Here is a 20724-nt window from a genome sequence, read left to right as displayed (position 1 = left end):
TTCTGCGGCATATGGAGGTTCCCAGGCTAGGGGTCTAATCGGAGCTGTAGCCACCGGCCTACGCCAGAGCCACAGCAACGCAGGATCTGAGCCGCGTCTGCAACCTACACCACAGCTCACAGCAACGCCAGATCGTTAACCCACTGAGCAAGCGCAGGGACCAAACCCGCAACCTCATGGTTCCCAGTCGGATTCGTTAACCACTGCGCCACGATGGCGACTCCCTAGCATCTATTTTTATTAACCTTTACCATCCCTCTGAGAATGTGGCACAGTTTCTGGGATAGTCACACACTGTTCTGTAATCTAGAATATCCCTCTGGCGCTTACTTGGGGCCACTTCTCCCCAGCTCCAATAATGGTTCTGGAAGAACCTGTCAATCCTGGTCTCTGCAGGGCAGGGCCATGTGACCAAGTTAAACCAATCAGAGTACCCACGACCCCCTCCGTGATGGTTGGTCCAGGGTTGGACACATGACCTCAGGTGGACCAATCAGAGCCCTCCCTGGTACCCCGCTCTTTTGTGCGCTTGTTTCCCAAGGGGTTAGATGCCTTTTGGAATATAAAACCTTGGGGCAGGCAGCTGCGGAGTCCTTCAGTATGTTTAGAAGCCTGAGGGAGGAAAGGTAAGAGAGAGGCTAAGAGAGTCAAAGATGGGAAGAGGGAAAGAGCAATGGAGAGGAAGCGTGAGCTGATGGCTTCTGATGACTTGGGTCCAGGGTCTGAGATGTTTGGATCTGTGCTGATTCCTGGATCCCCGATCTCCACTATCTTTCCAAGAGGTCTGCCCTTCCCTTGGAAAATTCGTGGAGATGGGCTCCTCTCACTTGTGGTTCAGACTAGGTCGTCAAGTCCTGCGCTATTATGAAGCACCGCCCAGAGAGACTCAGAGAGAGGCGCTGGTTGGTAGTAGCACCATTGCAAAGGCAATCCTTTATTCTTTACTGAGAACAGGGCTTTTCCGAGCACCGAACCCCGTTCAAGCTGCCCTCCCTGGGCGAGAATGCCCTGGGTGTGAGGGAATGTGTGTTTGGAGGGGTTGGCCTGGATGTTGCTTGAAGCAGCCCCAGCATTTATGTGGCCTGAGCCAGGCCAATCCTGTTCTGTCCTTCATCATAAACAGTGAAGTACAGCCTTAAGAAGACATCACCCAGGATCCAAATCTCCCTCTGGTTCAAGGTATCCATGATCTCCTCAAAGGTGCTGTAGCAGCGGTTATTATTAGCATCCTGGGAGAAGGAAAGACACAGCCGTGAGCCTGAGCCCTCACCTGCTGCTGCCCAACCTCCGTATCCAGATCCTAGTCTTCCCTTTGCCTTCAAGAGACTGGTTTTGTGGGAGGCCCTGGCCCCCACCCTGGCCACAGCCATTTGGTGATGAGTGGTCAGTGGTGGGTGGTGGGGGTGGGATCGGCAGTCGTGCAGCTTGGCCTGTAGAGGCCCCCCTCCTCCAGGTATCTGGGTTTCATCTCTCTCCTTAGATGAGAGCTGAGTGGCTCTCTGAGCAGCTGAGGAAGCAGGGTGTCCATCGAAGAACCAGGCAGACTGTAGTCCCCCTCCACCCCTCCCTGCTGTTTCTTTCCTTCTGCCCCAGGCTGGCTGTTCTCTCTGCACAGAAGGCCTTTTCTTGCCCCTTTCCCCACAACCTGTTCTTTAAGGCTGCACTCAGCGCCTCTCCCCCCACCCCCACACGGATGGCCTTCCTGGACTCCTGCTCACCCTCCTTGGCCACTCCAGGCTGGGTTGGGTGACTTGCCCAGTGCTCCATTGTCTCTAGCCCTCATCAGCTGGATGTGCCCCTGGCATCCCTTGGCACAGCCCCCAGGGGTGCCATGGGCACGGAGCCCAGTGTCGATTTGCCTCCACCCCAGAGGGGCTTCTCACCCCTCCATGAGGTTGGGGGTTTACAATCATTGAAATTCCCTCTCTTCTTCACAGCCTTCTTTGAGCTCCTTCAGCCTCCTCTCAATTCCCATCGGGAGCTGACGTGCATTAACGCTCAAGTCTGAGCCAGGGGCTGTGCAGTCACTGTGTCCCCTTCATGCAGGAGGGCCTCCAAGCCCTGCACAGGGCTGGTCTGGTGTCCCAGCTCCCAGAGCGGGACCTGGGGCTTACGAAGGGCAGGTGCAGCCTAGGACTCGGGAAACCCTCTAATCATCATCCAAACCAGGGCACTTTGGAGATGGGCAGGGAGACTGTGAACCACTCTGGCGGGACAACACACTGGCAGTGTCCTCAGCCACCCCCTTGTCCCTCAGCCTGATGATCACAGGGATTCTGTGTCATCCATCCGTGGGCCCTGGTTGACCGGAAGCTCCTTGAGGGCCAAGGCCCTTAGTGGTCCCCTCTCCTTGTGCCTGGCACCGTGCCTGCCCGGGGTGGAGTCTCCATCTTTATTTCAGGATGGTGGTTGTCCTAGTCTTCCCTTTGCCTTCAAGAGGCTGGTTTTGTGGGAGGCCCTGGCCCCCTCCCTGGCCACAGCCATACGGTGGTGGGTGGTGGGATCTGCAGTGGTACAGCTTGGCCTGTAGAGGGGCCCCTCCTCCTGGCATACAGCAGTGCACTGGTGCCACACACTGCAGATTTTTAGAACCAACCCCTAGGATTGGCCCCTCACCTTTCGGATGTAGGCACGAGCTGGCACTGGGTAGTCGACATTGTTAATGGTGAAGACGATGTCAGTGTAGGTGTCCCTGGCATTACAATGGACCAGGTACTGTTAGAGGAAGAGGGAGAGAGGTTGGCTCAGCTGATCCTTCCTGGGAGAAGAGCCCCAGAGTGACCCTGTGGCCTGATACTTCACCTCTTCCTGAAGGGGCACTGCGTTCATGAGAGAATGGATTTTGTCCACCTCTGCGTGTGGGCCAAGCAGGTACGTGGTCCCGGTATCACGATGGCCTGGCAGCCGCGGGGACAACCAAAAATTTGCCCTCTCCAGGTGATCCTGAGAGACAGTGGGACAAAGGGGGCTCCAGGGTCACGCTGAAGTCTCCCACTGCTGCCACTGCCCCCACCCACGACTGTCTCCAGAACAGTCCTCCAGCTCTTGTCCCCACTCTGTTTTCCTTTGCTCTGGTCATTTCACTTTCCTTGATTTCCTTTCAGTTCCTGAATGCACCGGGCTCATTTGTGCCTCAGGGCCTTGGCACATGCTGGTCACCCTGTCTAGAAGGCCTCCATCCCCTTTGTTTGATTTCTCCTCATCATCTGGGTTGCAGCTTCATTGTCACATTTCAGGGAATTCTCCCCCCTCTACCTCTCCCCCCACTGACTACATCAGGCTCTTCCCTTGGATATTCTCTGTACACACTTCTTCATGTCTAGCCTGGAACAAAGTGGTAATTCATTCTTTGTGGGACTTGTTTCCTGAATGTCCACCTTCCTAGATGCTAGGTCTGTAAGAACAAGGGGTATCCTCAGGGCCCAGCACACAGTAAATCCACACCATGGGTTTGTTGAATGTTGGAGGTTCTCTGGGGCAGCAGATGCTCATTAGAGTGGTGGGGAGGGAGACACAGGGTGCCCTGGGTGAGCTTGTCCCCCAGCCCTGCCCCCTGGGCTGGCTCAGACACTGAGGCTCCCGGGCAGGCGATGAGCGGCATTCCCCAGGGGCCTCCAAAGACATGGAAGCTCTTGTGTGAGGGGCTCAACTCCTGCCTCTTGTTCTGAGGCCACTCCTGAGTCACAGCTATCTGGTGGCCTCTGTCATAGCCCCTGTCTCCCTGTGTGCCTGGGATGGGGCTGGGTGGGTCAGGGTCAGGAGGCGTCTCTCTGTCTGATGTGCTTTCCAGTCTCAGGAATGCAGCCAACCTCTCTGCACTCCTGGGTAGCTTCTCCCTAAGGAGACCCGTTTTCCCAGCTTGTCCAGGATGTGTCCTGTTTTCCCACTGACGATCCTGTGCCCTAATCACCTGCTTGGGCCTGGGTAGCCGAGGACGGTTGGTCATCTTAGCACCAGCCTGCTCAGGCTCGTGGAAGTCTCCCTGATCCTCTTTTCAGGACACTTTAGGGACCTCAACCCATGGTCCCCGTCTGCCTCCCAGAGCGGAAGCTGCAGCATCCCCGGGTTGCACAAGGTGGGGGGAGAGGTGCTGAGCGCAGCCTTAAAGAACAGGTTGTGGGGAAAGGGGCAAGAAAAGGCCTTCTGTGCAGAGAGAACAGCCAGCCTGGGGCAGAAGGAAAGAAACAGCAGGGAGGGGTGGAGGGGGACTACAGTCTGCCTGGTTCTTCGATGGACACCCTGCTTCCTCAGCTGCTCAGAGAGCCACTCAGCTCTCACCTAAGGAGAGAGATGAAACCCAGATACCTGGAGGAGGGGGGCCTCTACAGGCCAAGCTGCACGACTGCCGATCCCACCCCCACCACCCACCACTGACCACTCATCACCAAATGGCTGTGGCCAGGGTGGGGGCCAGGGCCTCCCACAAAACCAGTCTCTTGAAGGCAAAGGGAAGACTAGGATCTGGATACGGAGGTTGGGCAGCAGCAGGTGAGGGCTCAGGCTCACGGCTGTGTCTTTCCTTCTCCCAGGATGCTAATAATAACCGCTGCTACAGCACCTTTGAGGAGATCATGGACACCTTGAACCAGAGGGAGATTTGGATCCTGGGTGATGTCTTCTTAAGGCTGTACTTCACTGTTTATGATGAAGGACAGAACAGGATTGGCCTGGCTCAGGCCACATAAATGCTGGGGCTGCTTCAAGCAACATCCAGGCCAACCCCTCCAAACACACATTCCCTCACACCCAGGGCATTCTCGCCCAGGGAGGGCAGCTTGAACGGGGTTCGGTGCTCGGAAAAGCCCTGTTCTCAGTAAAGAATAAAGGATTGCCTTTGCAATGGTGCTACTACCAACCAGCGCCTCTCTCTGAGTCTCTCTGGGCGGTGCTTCATAATAGCGCAGGACTTGACGACCTAGTCTGAACCACAAGTGAGAGGAGCCCATCTCCACGAATTTTCCAAGGGAAGGGCAGACCTCTTGGAAAGATAGTGGAGATCGGGGATCCAGGAATCAGCACAGATCCAAACATCTCAGACCCTGGACCCAAGTCATCAGAAGCCATCAGCTCACGCTTCCTCTCCATTGCTCTTTCCCTCTTCCCATCTTTGACTCTCTTAGCCTCTCTCTTACCTTTCCTCCCTCAGGCTTCTAAACATACTGAAGGACTCCGCAGCTGCCTGCCCCAAGGTTTTATATTCCAAAAGGCATCTAACCCCTTGGGAAACAAGCGCACAAAAGAGCGGGGTACCAGGGAGGGCTCTGATTGGTCCACCTGAGGTCATGTGTCCAACTCTGGACCAACCATCACGGAGGGGGTCGTGGGTACTCTGATTGGTTTAACTTGGTCACATGGCCCTGCCCTGCAGAGACTAGGATTGACAGGTTCTTCCAGAACCATTATTGGAGCTGGGGAGAAGTGGCCCCAAGTAAGTGCCAGAGGGATATTCTAGATTACAGAACAGTGTGTGACTATCCCAGAAACTGTGCCACATTCTCAGAGGGATGGTAAAGGTTAATAAAAATAGATGCTAGGGAGTCGCCATCGTGGCGCAGTGGTTAACGAATCTGACTGGGAACCATGAGGTTGCGGGTTTGGTCCCTGCGCTTGCTCAGTGGGTTAACGATCTGGCGTTGCTGTGAGCTGTGGTGTAGGTTGCAGACGCGGCTCAGATCCTGCGTTGCTGTGGCTCTGGCGTAGGCCGGTGGCTACAGCTCCGATTAGACCCCTAGCCTGGGAACCTCCATATGCCGCAGAAGCGGCCCAAAGAAATAGCAAAAAGACAAAAAAAAAAAAAATAGATGCTAGGCAGTGCCTTATCCTTGAGTGGTTAAGGAACCGCCTTGTGGCTGGTGTCACTGCTGTGGCTCAGGTTCAATCCCTGGCCCCTGGATGTGCTACAAGACTGGCAAAAAAAAAAAAAAATTCTATTCTTACCCTCTCAGAGGACCTTTGACAGTGGCCCTCTGCTCCAGAAGGGCTTTGGTTGACGCCCTGCAAACTAGAATGTTCCCCTTATCCCCCACCCCCACCCCAGCCATCAGCTCTCTGCCACCCACTCCTGTACTATCCTTCCCAGTCCCACTTCTGGGGTGACAGACACATGTGGATGCCCAAGCCATCCCCACTCCTTTGAGGCCCCAGCATGGCCCTCATCTTGGCCTCAAATACTGTTGGTGGGGCTGTGTAAAGGGGGGAACATGATGCACAAAGACATCAGCCTTTCAGAGCTTCCTCCAGAGGGCAGAGACACAAACCACCTGGTCCCAGCTGCCATGGTTGGGCACGTTTGCAGACCCAGATAGTTGCCCAGGCTAGACAGAAGGAGTCAGAGGCAAAGGGAGGTCCTGATGGAAGAAGGAACAGGGAGGAATAAATAAGATGGAAAACACACCCAACTCACCCAAAGCATCTGCACTTTACTTCGCTCAGGCAAGAAAATGTCAGCTACAGGACTGTCTTCCTCCCTTCATGTTTTCATTCAGTACAAATTTACCAAGCACTTGAACTATGTGCCAGGTACTGTGGTGGATCCCAGAGATAGAGGGCTGGGTTAGGAGCCCACCACCCAGGCGTGGAGACAGATAAACAGACCCCCAGTGGCAAGGGCCAGATGGAGAAAACGGCAGAGGTGTTGAGATACAACTGGGTTTTGGCTTAATGGAGACTCAAGCAAAGAGTTTGTGAGACTCGTTTTCCAAGTGGTCCTTGTGGAGCCATAAGCAATGCCTCTCCTGGTGAGAAACCACCAATAACAGTCATAATAATCAGCCCCAGTTGATGACACGTGCAGTCTCCCTGTTTCCTCATGAGCCCCTGCAGGGCGTGATCCCCATGGTACAGATGAGGGAAGTCTCCTCCCATCTTCTGGTTCCAGTACCAGTGATAGGCACACAGTAGGTCCTCAATAATTCCATGTTGAATAAATGAATGGATGGATCCGTAAGTGCTTTCACTAGAACACACTGCTGCACCCATGCTGGGGATCATGTATGATGTCAGCATGGCTTATTTCCGTAATAGCAACCTGAAACGGCCAGGCTTTTCTCCCTAGATGAGCCTAAGGGAGGGGCTGAAGCAGGTGTCTATTAATAAGCCTGCTATTCTTCAGTCTCTATTTTGGCAGCCTGTGCCACCAACATGAGGATAAATTCTGATTTTCAAAGAAAACATCTTGTCCTACACTCCACCTTTATCCTCTACTAATTGCAGACCACAGAGTTGATAGCCTTCCGTGAGAGAAAAAGTAGGAAAAACAGGAAAAAGATAAATCTGGAGTTCCCATTGTGGCTCAGTGGAAACGAGCCCAAATAGTACCCATGAGGATGGAAGTTTGACGCCTGGCCTCACTCTGTGGGTTAAGGATCCAGCATTGCCATGAGGTGTGGTGTGTGTTGCAGACGTGGCTTGGACCCTGAGTGCCCGTGGCTGTGACATAGGCTAGCAGCTGCAGCTCTCATTCAACCCCTAGCCACGGGTCTCAGGTGCAGCCCTAAAAAGCAAGAAAAGAAAAGAAAAGGAAAAAAATTTTTAGAGATAGATCTTGAACGTTTCTTGTGAGTGTATAAATTGGTATAGTCTATTTGGAGATGATTTATCCCTAAAATAAGTATGGTTCTCTCCCAGAAATCTTGCTTCTAAGATTTATGCTAAAGCAATGATCACAAACAAATATTAATAAGCACCCACAAACATTAATAAGCAAGGATGCAATCCTCAGGGCCTCTTACAAAAGGGAAAATCTAGGACATCCCAAGGCTCATTCAAGTATACACAGCGCAGATCAGCCATCGAGCAACTGCCTTAAAATTGTGTTTGGGGGAGGCCTTCAGTGTTAGGAGATATTTTTCCAATACGACACTGAGAGAAAAGAACAGAATACAAAACAGCATGATCCCCAGGTTGCTAAGCACGTGGAAGACACTGCAGCATCCTGGCCAGGCAAGTGCATCCTGGAGCTCTCCTGCCTGGGTGCACATCCCACCTCTGACACCTACAGGTCATGTGACCTTGATAAGTTCTTCTCTGGACAGCAGTTTCCTCTTCTGTAAATTTGGAATGAGGATAGATCCTCTCACATGGATCCTCAAGAAAAAGCACATTAAGTGACAATGAGATATCACCTCACACCTACTAGTGTGGTCATTATAAAAAACAAAAGATGACAAGTGTGGAGGAGGACGTGGAACCCTGTGCTGGTGGGAATGGACAAGGATGCAGCTGCTGGCAAACAGAAGGGAGGTTCCTCCAACACTTGAAAAGAGAATTGCTATTTAATCCAGCAATCCCACTTCTGGAATCCCACTTCTGGGTAGTTATTCCCCCCAAATTAAAAGCAGGATCTCAAAGGGATATTTGTACTGTCCTGTTCATTGCAACATTATTCACAATAGCCCAGATGTGGAAACAACTTAGATCCATTAACATTTGAATGGATGAAGAAAATATGATACAGACATACAATGGAATATCATTCAGCCTTAAAAAAGGAGGAACTCCTGCCATTTAAAAAAAAAGTAGTTAATTTAGAATGTTCTGTCAATTTCTACTGCACAGGAAAATAACCAAGTTATACATTTATATACATTCTCTTTCTCATATTATCTTCCATCATGTTCTATCATAAGTGATTGGATATTGTTCTCTGTGCTATACAGCAGGATCTCGTTGCTCATCCATTCTAAATGTAATAGTTTGTATCTAATAACCCGATACTTTTAGTCCATCCCACTCCCTCCCCCTCCAACTTGGCAACCACAAGTCTGTTCTCTAAGTCCCTCAGTTTCTTTCTCTTCTGGAGATAGGTTCGTTTTGCCACAATGCAGATTCCATGTATGAGATATCACATGATATTTTCCTCTCTTTCTGAATTACTTCATTTAGTATGAGAACCTCTAGTCACATCCATGTTAACACAAACGGCATTCTTTTGACTTTTGTTATGGCTGAGTAATATTCCATGGTGTCTATGCACTACATCTTCTTAATCCAGTCATCTGTCAATGGACATTTAGGTTGTTTCCATGCCTGGGCTATTGCAGAGAGTGCTGCAGTTTTTATCATAGGGGTGCATGTAGCTTTTGGAATGAAAGTTTGGTCTGGATACATGCCCAGAGTCGGATTGCTTGATCATATGTCAGTTCCATACGTAGTTTTCTGAGGTACCTCCAAACTGTCTTCCAAAGGGGTTGTACCAATGTACATTCCCACCAAGAGTGTAGGAGGGTTCCCTTGTCTCCACAGCCTCTCCAGCATATCTCATCTATGGACGTATTGATGATGGTCTTTCTGACAAGTGCGAGGGGGTACCTCATTGTAGTTTTGATTTACATTTCTTTAATGACTAGTGATGTTGAGCATTTTTTCAGGTGTCTGCTGGCCATCCATATGTCTTCCTAGGAGAAATGTCTCTTTAGGTCTTCTGCCCACTTTTCAATTGCATTCTTTGTGCTTTTGCTGTTGAGTTGCAGGAGGTGTTTGTATACTTTGAGAGTAAACCCTTCTTGGTTGCATGGTTTCTAACTATTTTCTCCCATTCTATAGGTTGTCTTTTTGTGGTTTTTATGGTTTCTTTTGCTGTGCAAAAGCTTGTCCGTTTTAGTGGGTCCCTTTGGCTTCTTTTCGTTCCTATTTCTCTTGCCTTAGGGGACTGACCTAAGAAAACATTTGTGTGGTTGACGTCGGAGAATGTTTAGCCTATGTTCTCTTCTGGGAGTTCGATGGTGTCCTATCTTATGTTTAAGTCTGTAAGCCATTGTTAGTTGACTTCTGTGTGTAGTGTGAGGGAGTGTTCTACTTTCATTGATTTACATGCAGGTGTCCATCTTCCCCAGCACCGCTTGCTCAAGAGACTGTCTTTTTTCCATTTTCTGTTCTTGCTTCCGTTTTGAAGATTCATTGACTACAGTAGTCCATTTCTACTAGGTGTCTGGGCTTATTTCTGGGCTCCCTCTCTCTTCTGTTGCATTAGTCACTATGTCTGTTTTGTACCAGTACCACACTCTCTCGGTTACAGAATATTGTCTGAAGTCTGGGAGAGTTACGTCTCCTGCTTGGTTTTCTTCCTCACTACTGCCTTGGCAATTCAGGCTCTTTTATGGTTCCATACACATGTTTGGATTGTTTGTTCCAGGTGTGAGAAAAATGTCGTCAGTAATTTCATAGGGATCTCATGAACCCTGTCGATGGCTTTGAGTGGATGTCCTTTTAATAACATGAATGCTTCCAGTGCAAGAGCATGGGATATTTTCCCATTTCTTTGAATCCTCTTTAATTTACTTGATTAATGTCTTATAGTTCTCAGCATAGGAGACTTTCACCACCTTGGTCTGGTTTATTCCGAGGCATTTCATACTTTGTGGTGTGATTTCTAAAAGGTATACATTCTTGTTATTCTTTTTGTAATATTTCATTGTTCGTATGTAGAAGGACAGCTGATTTCAGAATGTTAAGCTTGTATCCTGCTACTTTGCTGAATTCATTCATCAGTTCATGTAGCTTTTGGGTAGCGTCTTTAGGGTTTTCTATACATAGTACTATGTCATCTGCATAGAGTTACAATTTTACCTCTTCCCTTCCCATTTGGATACCTTTTATTTCTTTGGTTTTTCTGATTGCTGTGGCTAGGACTTCCAATACCATGTTGAATGCGCTGAATATAAGTGGTGAGACTGGACATCCTTGTCTTGTTTCAGACTTTAGCAGAAAGGCTTTCAGCTTTTCTCCATTGAGTAGTATATTGACTGTGGGTTTCCCATCAATGGCTTTTATTGTGTTAAGGTATGTTCCCTCTATAGGCATGTTGGTAACAATGTTTATCCTGAACGGATGTTGGATTGTGTCAAATGCCTTTTCTGCATCTGTTGAGATGCTCATGTGGGCTCTGACTTTTCTTTGGTTAATGTGGTGTAGGCTGTTGATTGATTTGCATATGTTGAACCATCCTTGTGAACTTGGGATGAGTCCCATCAGTCGTGCTGTATGGTCTTTTTTAAGTGGTCTTGGATTCAGCGGGCTAAAATTTTGTTGAGAATTTTGGAGTCTCTATTCTTCAAAGATAGTGGCCTGTAAATTTTTGATGGTATCTTGTCTGGTTTTGCTATTAGGGCGATGCTGACTTCATAGAATGTTCTTGGGATTATTCCTTCTTCTTCAATCTTTTGGAAAAGTTTAAGAAGGATGGAAATAAGTTCTTTCTTGTAAATTTGGTAGAATTTGCCTGTGAGGCTATCTGGTCCAGGACGTGGCTTGTAGGGAGTGTTTTTATTACAAATCCAATGTCATTTCTAGTGATCAGTCTTTTCAAATGATCAATTTCTTCTCGATTCTGTTTTGGTGGGCTGTATTCCTCTAGAAAGTGCTCCATTTCTTCTAGATGGTCAAATTTCTTGGTATATAATTCTCATAAAATTCTCTTATTTTGTACATATCTACAATATCCATTGATATTTCCTTTTTTCATTTCTTATTTTGTTTACCCGTGTTGTCTCTCTCTTCTTGGTGAGTCTGGCCAGAGTTTGGTCAATTGTGTTTATTTTTCAAAAAACCAGCTCTTGGTTTTATCAAGTTTTCCTATCATTTTGTGACTCTGTATTTCATTGATTTCCTCCCTGATCTTTATGACACCCTTCCTTCTGATGACTTTAGGTTTTCTTTGTTCTTCCTTTCGAATTCTTTTAGGTGGTAGCTTCGGTTGTTGATTTGACATTTTCCTCTTTTTTCAGGAAGGCCCATATCACTATGAACTTCCCTCTGAGAACTGCTTTTGTGGCATCCCATGGATTTGGAATGGCTGTGTTTTCATTGTCATTTGTCTCAAGGTACTTTTTAATTTGCTTTTTGATTTCCTTGTTGACCCATTTGTTTTTTTAGTAGCATGTTGTTTAGTCTCTATATAATCAGGGTTTTCTCATTTCTTTTCCAGTGGTTGATTTCTAATTTCCTTTTTTTTTTCATTTGTTTTTATTACTTAATGAATTTTATTACATTTAAAGTTGTACATAAACCATCACAATGAAATTTGACAGCATATCCATCCCTGATTTCGAATTTCATACCATTGTGATCAGAGAAGATGCCTGAAATAATTTCCATAATCTTAAATTTGTTGAGCTTAGTTTTGGGTCCCAGTATCTGATCAATCCTTGAGAATGTTCCATGTGCACTTGAAAAGAATGTGTATTCTCGCTTTTTGGGTGTGACGCCCTAAAACTATCAATTAAATCTAACTGTTTTAATTGCCCCATTTAGGATCTCTGCTGCCTTGTTGATTTTCTATCCAGAGAATCTGTCCATTGAGACGAGTGGGGTGTTAAAATCTCCTACTATTTTTGTATTCCCATCAATGTCTCCTCTTATGTCTGTTAGTATTTGTTGTATGTATTTGGGTGCACCTATATTAGGGGCATATATATTGACAAGTGTAATATGCTCTCTTGAACTGATCCTCCTATCACTAAATAGTGTACTTCTTTGTCTTTCTGGCCTTTGTTTAAAGTCTGTTTTGACTGATGTGAATATGCAATTCCCACCTTCCTGTCCTCTCCATTGTCATGAAATATCTTTTCCCATCCCCTCACTTTCAACTTATATGTGTCCTTTGCCTTAGGTGAGGCTATTGCAAGCAGCATAATGTAGGCTCTTGTTTTCACATCCAGTCTGCCTCTCTATGTGTTTTGATTGGCGCATTCAGTCCATTGACAGTTAAGGGAATTATTGATAAATCCTTTGCCACTGTGAACTTTGTTGTCCAGTTAATTCTATGTTTCTCCTTTATTCCTTTCGCTTTTTTTTTTTTTTTTTTTTTTTTGGCTGGATGATTTCCTTTTATTTTATGCCTGTGTCCTCTTCTTTATAGGTTTTGTGAATGAATTGTTTGTTTGGTTTTGCTTTGTGGTTGCCCTGCTTTCCAAGACGGTTGACCCCTTCCCGTATCTGCCTGCTTTTTAGCCTGATAGTCACATAGGCTCAAATACATTCTAAACAAAAAGAGTCTAGACTTTCTGGCTTCCCTTCCCCACATTTTATGATTGTGATGTCCTTCTTTACATCTTCGTGTTTATCCTTTTGCTGATCCTCGTGTTTATCACGGCTTTTACAAACACCTTCCCCTCCTAGATCTGCACACGGCTTATAAGGGATTACTTTCCTGTTGTGATTTCCTCCATCCTGAATCTGCTTACGTCTTTCCTTTTTAGAGGAGAGCTGCCAGTATTTCTTTGAGAATGGGTTTAGATTGCTATCCTCTTTTACTTTTTGTGTGTGGGAGAAATTCCTTATTTCTCCGTCTACTGTAAATGGTAATCTTGCTGGGTAGAGTACTCTAGGCTGTAAATTTTTCCCTTTTACAATTTTGAATATATCTTGACACTCTCTTCTGGCCTGTAGTATCTTCGCAGAGAAATCAGCACATAACCTTATGGGGGGGTTCCCTTGTAATTAACTCCTAGATTTTCCTCTTGCTGTCTTTGGAATCCTCTCCTTATCTTTAACTTTTGCCATTTTTAGTATAGTATGTCTTGGTGTGGGTTTGTTTGGGTTCAACTTGTTTGGGGCCCTCTGTGCTTCCTGTATCTTGGTATCTGCTTCCTAAAGGATTGCAAAGGTTTCAGCCATGATTTCTTCAAATACATTTTCAGTCCACTTTTCTTTTTCTTCTCCTTCTGGAATCCCTATAATGTATTGATTGGCCTGCTTTATATTAGCCATAGATCTCTTATATTGCTTTCATGTTTTTTCATGTGGTTTTCTGTCTGCTGTCCTGATTGTGTGATTTCCATTATTCTACCTTCCAAGTCACTTATTCATTCCTCTGCATTATTCTTTCAGGTCTTCAATACCTTTAACTCAGTTTGCATCTCTCAAATATATTTTCTACTTTTTCTTCACTTCTCCGTATAGATTCTAACTCCATTCTAATCTAATCCACATTACTGTTCATATCCATTCTTAATTTCTTCCTATCCACTCTTCATTCCTTCAGAACTTTCATGGTCTCCTTTTTGAACTCAGTTTCTATTAGACTGCAGGGGCCTGTTTCATTGTTTGCTCTTTCAGGGGAATTTTCCTCTTCTTTTCGCTGGCAATTATTCCGACTTTCTTCATTTGCTTTTATTTTTCTTATGCCACGAGTTTAGGGAAAACAGATACACTAGTCTTGGAAGGCTATTTATATATGAGAACACGCCTGGGTACTTTGTGAGGGCTTACATTTTTGGGGTGGGGGTGGGGGAGTGAAGGTTGCTTTTGTTTCAGATGATGGCTGTCTCCTTCCTCACTGTGTCACTACTCTCCCCTTGATGGAGGGTGTGCTGATGTATGGTCTGCACATGCTTCCAGGGAGACGGAGGCAATGGGCAGGGCCCCTGTAGCCAGTGCCTGGTTTCTGGGCCCTTGCAGCGCCAAAGACCCTCAGGGAGGTGGCCCAGGCTGCTCCTGGTAGCTGGGGCCTGGGAAGTGGCAGTGACACTCGGGAAGGTCTAGGAAGCAGTGCCCTCCTCTGTCACCACCCGTGAGGTATCCGGGGCCACAGGTGGTGCCTGTTCACAATATCCTAGTGGTGGCAGGCCACCCACCCCCTCTTGACTCTGAGATGGCTCTGGTGGTTTGCCCCTCATGCCCATACCCTGCTCGAGAGGCACCCCACCACGTGCAGCCTTTGCGACAGGTTCCCACCACCACCACCCAAGAGACCATACCCACATGGGCAGAGGAAGATATTCCCATGGCTTTCCTGCCTCTCCTCCTCTTGCCCTCTCCAACAATGGTGCCTTGCTTTTCCTGGGGGCCTACGGCTCTTCCCACATTCCCTAGGCTGTGGCCCCTGCTCCCCAGCCCATTCTTTCGTGGTCCCAGGGCTGCTTCCGGTGATCCTCCTTCCTTCCAGAGTGATGTTGGCTCCCCACATGGCTCCCTAATCCCTCAGGCTGCCTCCACACAGCCAATCCCAGTCCTCTCCCAAGAACTGACCTCTGAAGCCTGAGTCTCAGTGCCCAGCCCCCACCCAAGCATCTCAGGATGTGGTGTCCTGGGGCGGTGGTACCAAAGGTCCATGCACCTCGCTCTCTGCTTTGCCCTCCTAGTCCCACTGCTGCACTTTCCTCTCAGCTGTTAAGGTCCCTCCCTCTCAGCTGATCCCCCCATCAGTTAAGTGGCCCCCAAGCTCTTGGATTCCTTTCCTCTTTCACAGCTTCCTCTCAGGAGTGCTGATCCCATTCTGATTCCTTTGTATTTTTTTTTTCATTTCCTCCCTCTCTCCCTCTCTCTCCTTCGCTCTTTCTCTCATTTCCTTTTGTTCTACCCATACGCTTGGATGTGTCTTGCCCTTCTTGGAGGCTTAAGCTTTTCTTCCAGTGGTCAGTAGATGTTCTGTGCCAGTCGTTTCACATGCAGATGTTTTCTTCTGTGGTTGCTGGAGAAGGTGAGGGTCATGTCTTACCCCTCGGCCATCCTGATCCCTCCACCCAACTTTCGACAACAAGGGTGAACATTGAGGACATTGTGCTAAGGGAGATAAGCCAGTAACAACAGGACAAATACAGTATGGTTCTACCTCCGTGAATTACCTAAAATAGACACACTCTGAGTTCCCTGGTGGCTTAGCATTTAAGGATTTGGTATGGAAACTGCTGTGGCTCTTTCCCCAGTTTTCCACATGCCTTGGGGTGGACAAAAAAAAAAAAGTCACACTCATAGAAGCAGAGAGTAAAATTGTGGTCGTCAGGGAGAGGGATAAATGGGGAGTCGCTATTCAACCAGTATGAAGTCTCAGTTATGTAACATGAGTAAGGTCTAGAGACTTGCTGTAAGATTTAGCACAATACTTAACAAGGTTGTAACACACACTTGGTTTCTTTATAACCACACTGAGGCCAAAACTCAGCCTCTGTCCACTGGTAATGAATAGAAACACAGAGACAGAGTTTGGGGAGAAGAGGAAAAAGATAGCTGTGTGTGTGTGTGTTTAGGGCCACACCCAGAGCATAAGGAGGTTCCCAGGCTAGGGGTCAAATCGGAGCTGTAGCTTCTGCCCTACATCACAGCCACAGCAATGCGGGTCCAAGCCACATCATGGAAATGCCAGAACCTTAACCCACTGAGCAAGGCCAGGGATCAAACATGCATCCTCATGGATACTAGTCTGATTCGTTTCCAACAAGCCACCATGGGAACTCCAGAAAAGGATAGCTATTGTTTACCAGGCAAAGGAAGCCACAGCAGGCTAATGCCTTAAAGACTGTGCCACTCTTGGGAGAGATTAGGTGGTTTTATACCTTGGGGAGTGGAAAGTAGGGCCCCAGATAGGGATCAGGGGAGAGGCCAGCTTGCATTGTTTAGCTGCCCCAGGACTGGTTCCAGTGGTCCCCCTTCTTCCCAGAGTGAAGAAGCCTCCATTAAGCAGTGAACATCTTCCATTTCTTGAAGGTTTTAGTTCTGCAGAAGGGCTCAAAGATATGGTTATACATATTCCTTGAAGAGGAACCAGGACCCTGCCCCAAGGCTGCACTCTTGTCTCTTGACTGCGCCTCCCTGGTCTCTGCATCCCCTCCCTTCCCTGCCTAGCAACTCTTTGAACCTGCCCTTTGGAACTCAGGGAAGGTTAGGGAGGCTGAAGCTTACTCCCTAAACATAAGAAATGGGAGATACAGAAGCACTGCTCTGCCCAGGAGCCCCCCAGGGCCCTGCTTGGTTTCATTCCCCCTTTTTCCTCAATACTCCTCTGTCTTGAGAACAGATGTTAGACAAAGGAATACTCATTTGTACAGAGCTGTTAACCAGAACCTGGCAAAGGAACTTGGTTTTAGGGGGACTTAGTTTTAAAGCCCCACTTCTGTCTTATCCTTCCCCAAGTCTTCCACGAACATGGAGATGACCACTGTGGCTACTTCCTGCTGAAATGGGGCATAGTCCTTCCTCAATTTGGGGAATGGACACCAAATTAGAAATGTCCCTGAGTTCCAAGTCCTAAATCCAAGTCTTCTATTACTAAAATCGCAATCCCTAGGCCATCCTGGTGCAACAGGCCCGGTAAGAAGTAGGAGTGCCAACTGGAACTTAAATAAACACAAATGAACTCATTCACTGAAGAATTCAGTTTAATTAGCCCAAAACTCGGGCTCTTCCTGCTTATGTCTGGTCTAAAGCAATTCCACCGTCTAAAAATTTCATAGTTACAAGAGGATGCCTTGAAGCCATAAGATTGGAGCTACCTGCTGCCAGCAAATATTGCTTTAAGCATGGCTGGTGGCATCCCAAGTCTGACACAGCTCACAAAACCCAAGTTCTCAGCAATGCAAGGGCTCGTCTGTAATCACAGTCATAATGCCACATAGCATTACTTTGGATGTCTGAACCATAGCGGTTCCATTTTCACTTTTAACAGTATTTTCCTGAAAGGTCAAGGCATACGTCACTCCTAATGATTTTAGTGATTTTCTAGATATGAGGAATGCAAGAATGAGGCTCACAAAATATTCTCCTTAAAATAGTAAACTCTCTGAAGACCTGTTCTGCCAGTTTTCCCAGAGCAGAGTGTACCTCACTCCTGATCTCGTCCCTGAGCTCTTTCAGGGGGCTGTTGAGGGTCAGCAGCTGCACTGGCTCATGATTCAATCTGTGTAGAGGCAGATGGCAGTTGCCAGTCTCCAGCTCACAGGGCTCCCCCATGGTCACAAACTCAACCATTGTTTTGGGAGGCATTTCATGACCATTTGGTCCCGGGGTGCTGGAATGCTCACCCCCAGGTCTGTCAGAGACTTCACTGATAGACCACTCAACGTGCTATTACTGACCTAGGCCTATTACAGTTAGTCAAAAGTTTCTGGACCACCTGTTCTACTAACCCATTACGATCCAGGGAAATATTCCCTCTTGCTGCATATCCCCATATCTAGAGCCACAATGTTACTTACCATCATTGATCCGGTAAAGAACTATGTCTTTGATTAACTGCTTCAAGTTCACTAGCCCTCATTTTTCTTGGAGACTCCATCACGCATTCGGTAATACAAGAAACAATAAGCTTGTCAAACAGGCAAATACAAGCCACAGAGCTAATAGCCGCAATAGAGTCGTAAGGAATTATTGAAGCCAAGAACTTCCTGCTCCAAACCACTTTTAGAAGGGGATGTTGTCAAGACTACGGAGTGGGTCACCCAAAGCAGCAGAGGACTTCAGAATTCAGTAGGCTAATAGCCTGATTACTAGCATTTAAAATCTGTTGAGTGAATTTCCTTAAGGCTTTGATGTGGCTAATTACAGGCTCCAATCCCAATGACAATACAAAAATAACTGTTAAGTTGTTTGACCCATGAGATTACTTGACCCATGAGGCTCATACCAATGGTAGATTGGTTGGGGTCATCTTTAAATTGTTACATCTATGACCTTGAGTCTGAGGGAGTCCTAGACTACATCCTCCTATCCATCCTGGTGGGAGCCAAGTCCATAAATTACTACTACAAAGTCACTGAGCTCCATTAGCTGTGACCAGCAACTCTCTGGTCATCTGACCCAGCCTATTCCACACCAGCCACTATCTCTAAGGGGAATAATATGTAGACATTGTTCATAAGGCAGCCAGCCTAATTTCCTAATGTTACAAGGCTAGGCTGATCATCCTTACTATGATCTAATTGTTCCCAACATAGAGGAGCCCTTAAACTTGTGGCCATAACCTGGTGTTGAGCATAGAAATCCTTCCCACATTTGTGGGAGTTTCCCTTCTAATAAACAGGAGGTTACAGTTTTGGATTGAGCCTTATCTCACTGGTCTGACTAGTCTGGGTGACCATAAAGGAAAATTTATGTTTATGGTCAGAGTCAGAGCTTTTCAATTGGCCAGGTGAGAAAATCCCACCCAGTAATAAAAGGAATTTCCTAAGGGTTATTCAGCCAGAGTCTTAGAGAGGAGAACTCCACCAAGGTAACCCAGAAGTACGAGACACAGGTAATTGGCCACAAACCCAACAATTGGTTTGCCTTTTGAAATTAGCATAGGATGGTGCTCCCAATGGAAAAACATTTGATTCGTATGCAAAAGTTCAAGAAGTCAAGAAAACATTACAGGAGTTCCTGTCATGGCTCAGCAGGTAACAAACCCAACTAGCATGCCTAAGGATGTGGGTTCAATCCCTGACCCCACTCAGTGGGTTAAGGATCCACCATTGCCATGAGCTGTGGTGCAGGTCTCAGACACAGCTCAGATCTTGTGTTGCTGTGGCTGTGGCGTAGGCCAGAGGCTACAGTTCAGATTCAACCCCTAGCGTGGGAACCTCCATATGCCACGGGTGCGGCCCAGAAAAAAATCATAAACCCTCGTGTTAGTCATCTTGGACCAGCTGTCTACTTCTGATGTGGTCGTCATCTCGACCTAGTGTAGTTTCTCCTTCATGTGAGCATTGTTTTCAGATGATCGTGAGGTCAGCGGTCCTCTCAATAGACCAGTCCAGTGCAGGGGCCCAATTCAGCATTAAGATCTGAAAATCTAGAACTTGTACTTTTCAAAATATCTTTTCTATAGATCTCCTTGAAGAGAAAGTATTTTGCAAAGGCATCAGAGCAAAGTCACTAACTGCCTATAATGACATAAGACTTAAGAAGGCACATTTAAGATCTGATTACAGGAGTTCCCACTGTGGCTCAGTGGAAATGAACCTGACCAGTATCCATGAGGATACGGGTTCAATCCCTGGCCCCAGTCAGCGGGTTAATGATCTGGCATTGCCATAGCTGTGGTATAGGTCACAGGTGTGTCTCAGATATGGTGTTGCTGTGGCTGTGGCATAGGCTGGCAGTTGTAGCTCCAATTTGGCCCCTGGAAACTTCCATATGCCACAAGTGCAGCCCTAAAACAAACAAACCAAAAAATGTGATCAATGCAGTTGACAAAAGAAACTTGGTTACTGTTGAGACATCATACTGCATAATCTGAGGAGACCTCTACCCATTTGATACTGCTCTCCATCTATTTTCCTAATTAATTTAACTCTCCCCCTCACCTCTGAGATGACTCAGGGGCCCTCTGAAGCATCCCAAAGCTTCCTGAAGCCAAAAAAACTTTAATTACAATTTTATAGGAAATTCATTAAAAAATATCTTTAGGAGTTCCCGCCGTGGCACAGTGATTAACGAATCCAACAAGGAACCATGAGGTTGCGGGTTCGGTCCCTGACCTTGCTCGGTGGGTTAACGATCCGGCGTTGCCGTGAGCTGTGGTGTAGGTTGCAGACGCAGCTCGGATCCCGCGTTGCTGTGGCTCTGGCGTAGGCCAGTGGCTACAGCTCTGATGAGACCCCTACCCTGGGAACCTCCATATGCCGCAGGAGCGGCCCAAGAAATAGCAAAAAAAAAAGACAAAAAAAAATCTTTATAAATCCACAAGTAACAAGTGCTGGAGGGGGTGTGGAGAAAAGGGAACCCTCCTGCACTGTTGGTGGGAATGTAAACTGGTACAGCCACTATGGAGAACAGTTTGGAGATACCTTAGAAATCTATACATAGAACTTCCACATGACCCCGCAATCCCACTCTTGGGCATCTATCCGGACAAAACTCTACTTAAAAGAGACACATGCACCCGCATGTTCATTGCAGCACTATTCACAATAGCCAAGACATGGAAACAACCCAAATGTCCATCGACAGATGATTGGATTTGGAAGAGGTGGTATATATACACAAAGGAATACTACTCAGCCATAAAAAAAGAATGACAGAATGCCATTT

At 47.1% G+C, this 20724-nt stretch overlaps 1 protein-coding gene across 1 annotated transcript; it reads right to left on the bottom strand.

Moving 5' to 3' along the window:
* Positions 1-903: 903 nt before the first annotated feature.
* LOC146405084 (pregnancy-associated glycoprotein 1-like) lies at positions 904-2891 on the bottom strand. Its single transcript, XM_085010997.1, has 3 exons — positions 2803-2891; positions 2617-2715; positions 904-1229 (listed from the first exon to the last, which is right to left on the bottom strand). Exons 1-3 carry the CDS (start codon positions 2827-2829, stop codon positions 1074-1076), a joined length of 282 nt encoding a protein of 93 aa, XP_084867123.1. The 5' UTR covers positions 2830-2891; the 3' UTR covers positions 904-1073.
* Between the last annotated feature and the right edge of the window lie 17833 nt (positions 2892-20724).

This window comes from Sus scrofa, chromosome 2 (genome assembly GCF_054392235.1).
Source record: "Sus scrofa isolate SSC_HxYL_T2T_F1_AM1 chromosome 2, Sscrofa_HxYL_maternal_Yorkshire_Landrace_v2.0, whole genome shotgun sequence".
In the NCBI taxonomy this organism is placed as follows: domain Eukaryota; kingdom Metazoa; phylum Chordata; class Mammalia; order Artiodactyla; family Suidae; genus Sus; species Sus scrofa.
The sequence above is the reverse complement of the archived record's forward strand: the minus strand, read 5'-3'. Positions and strand labels throughout refer to the sequence as shown.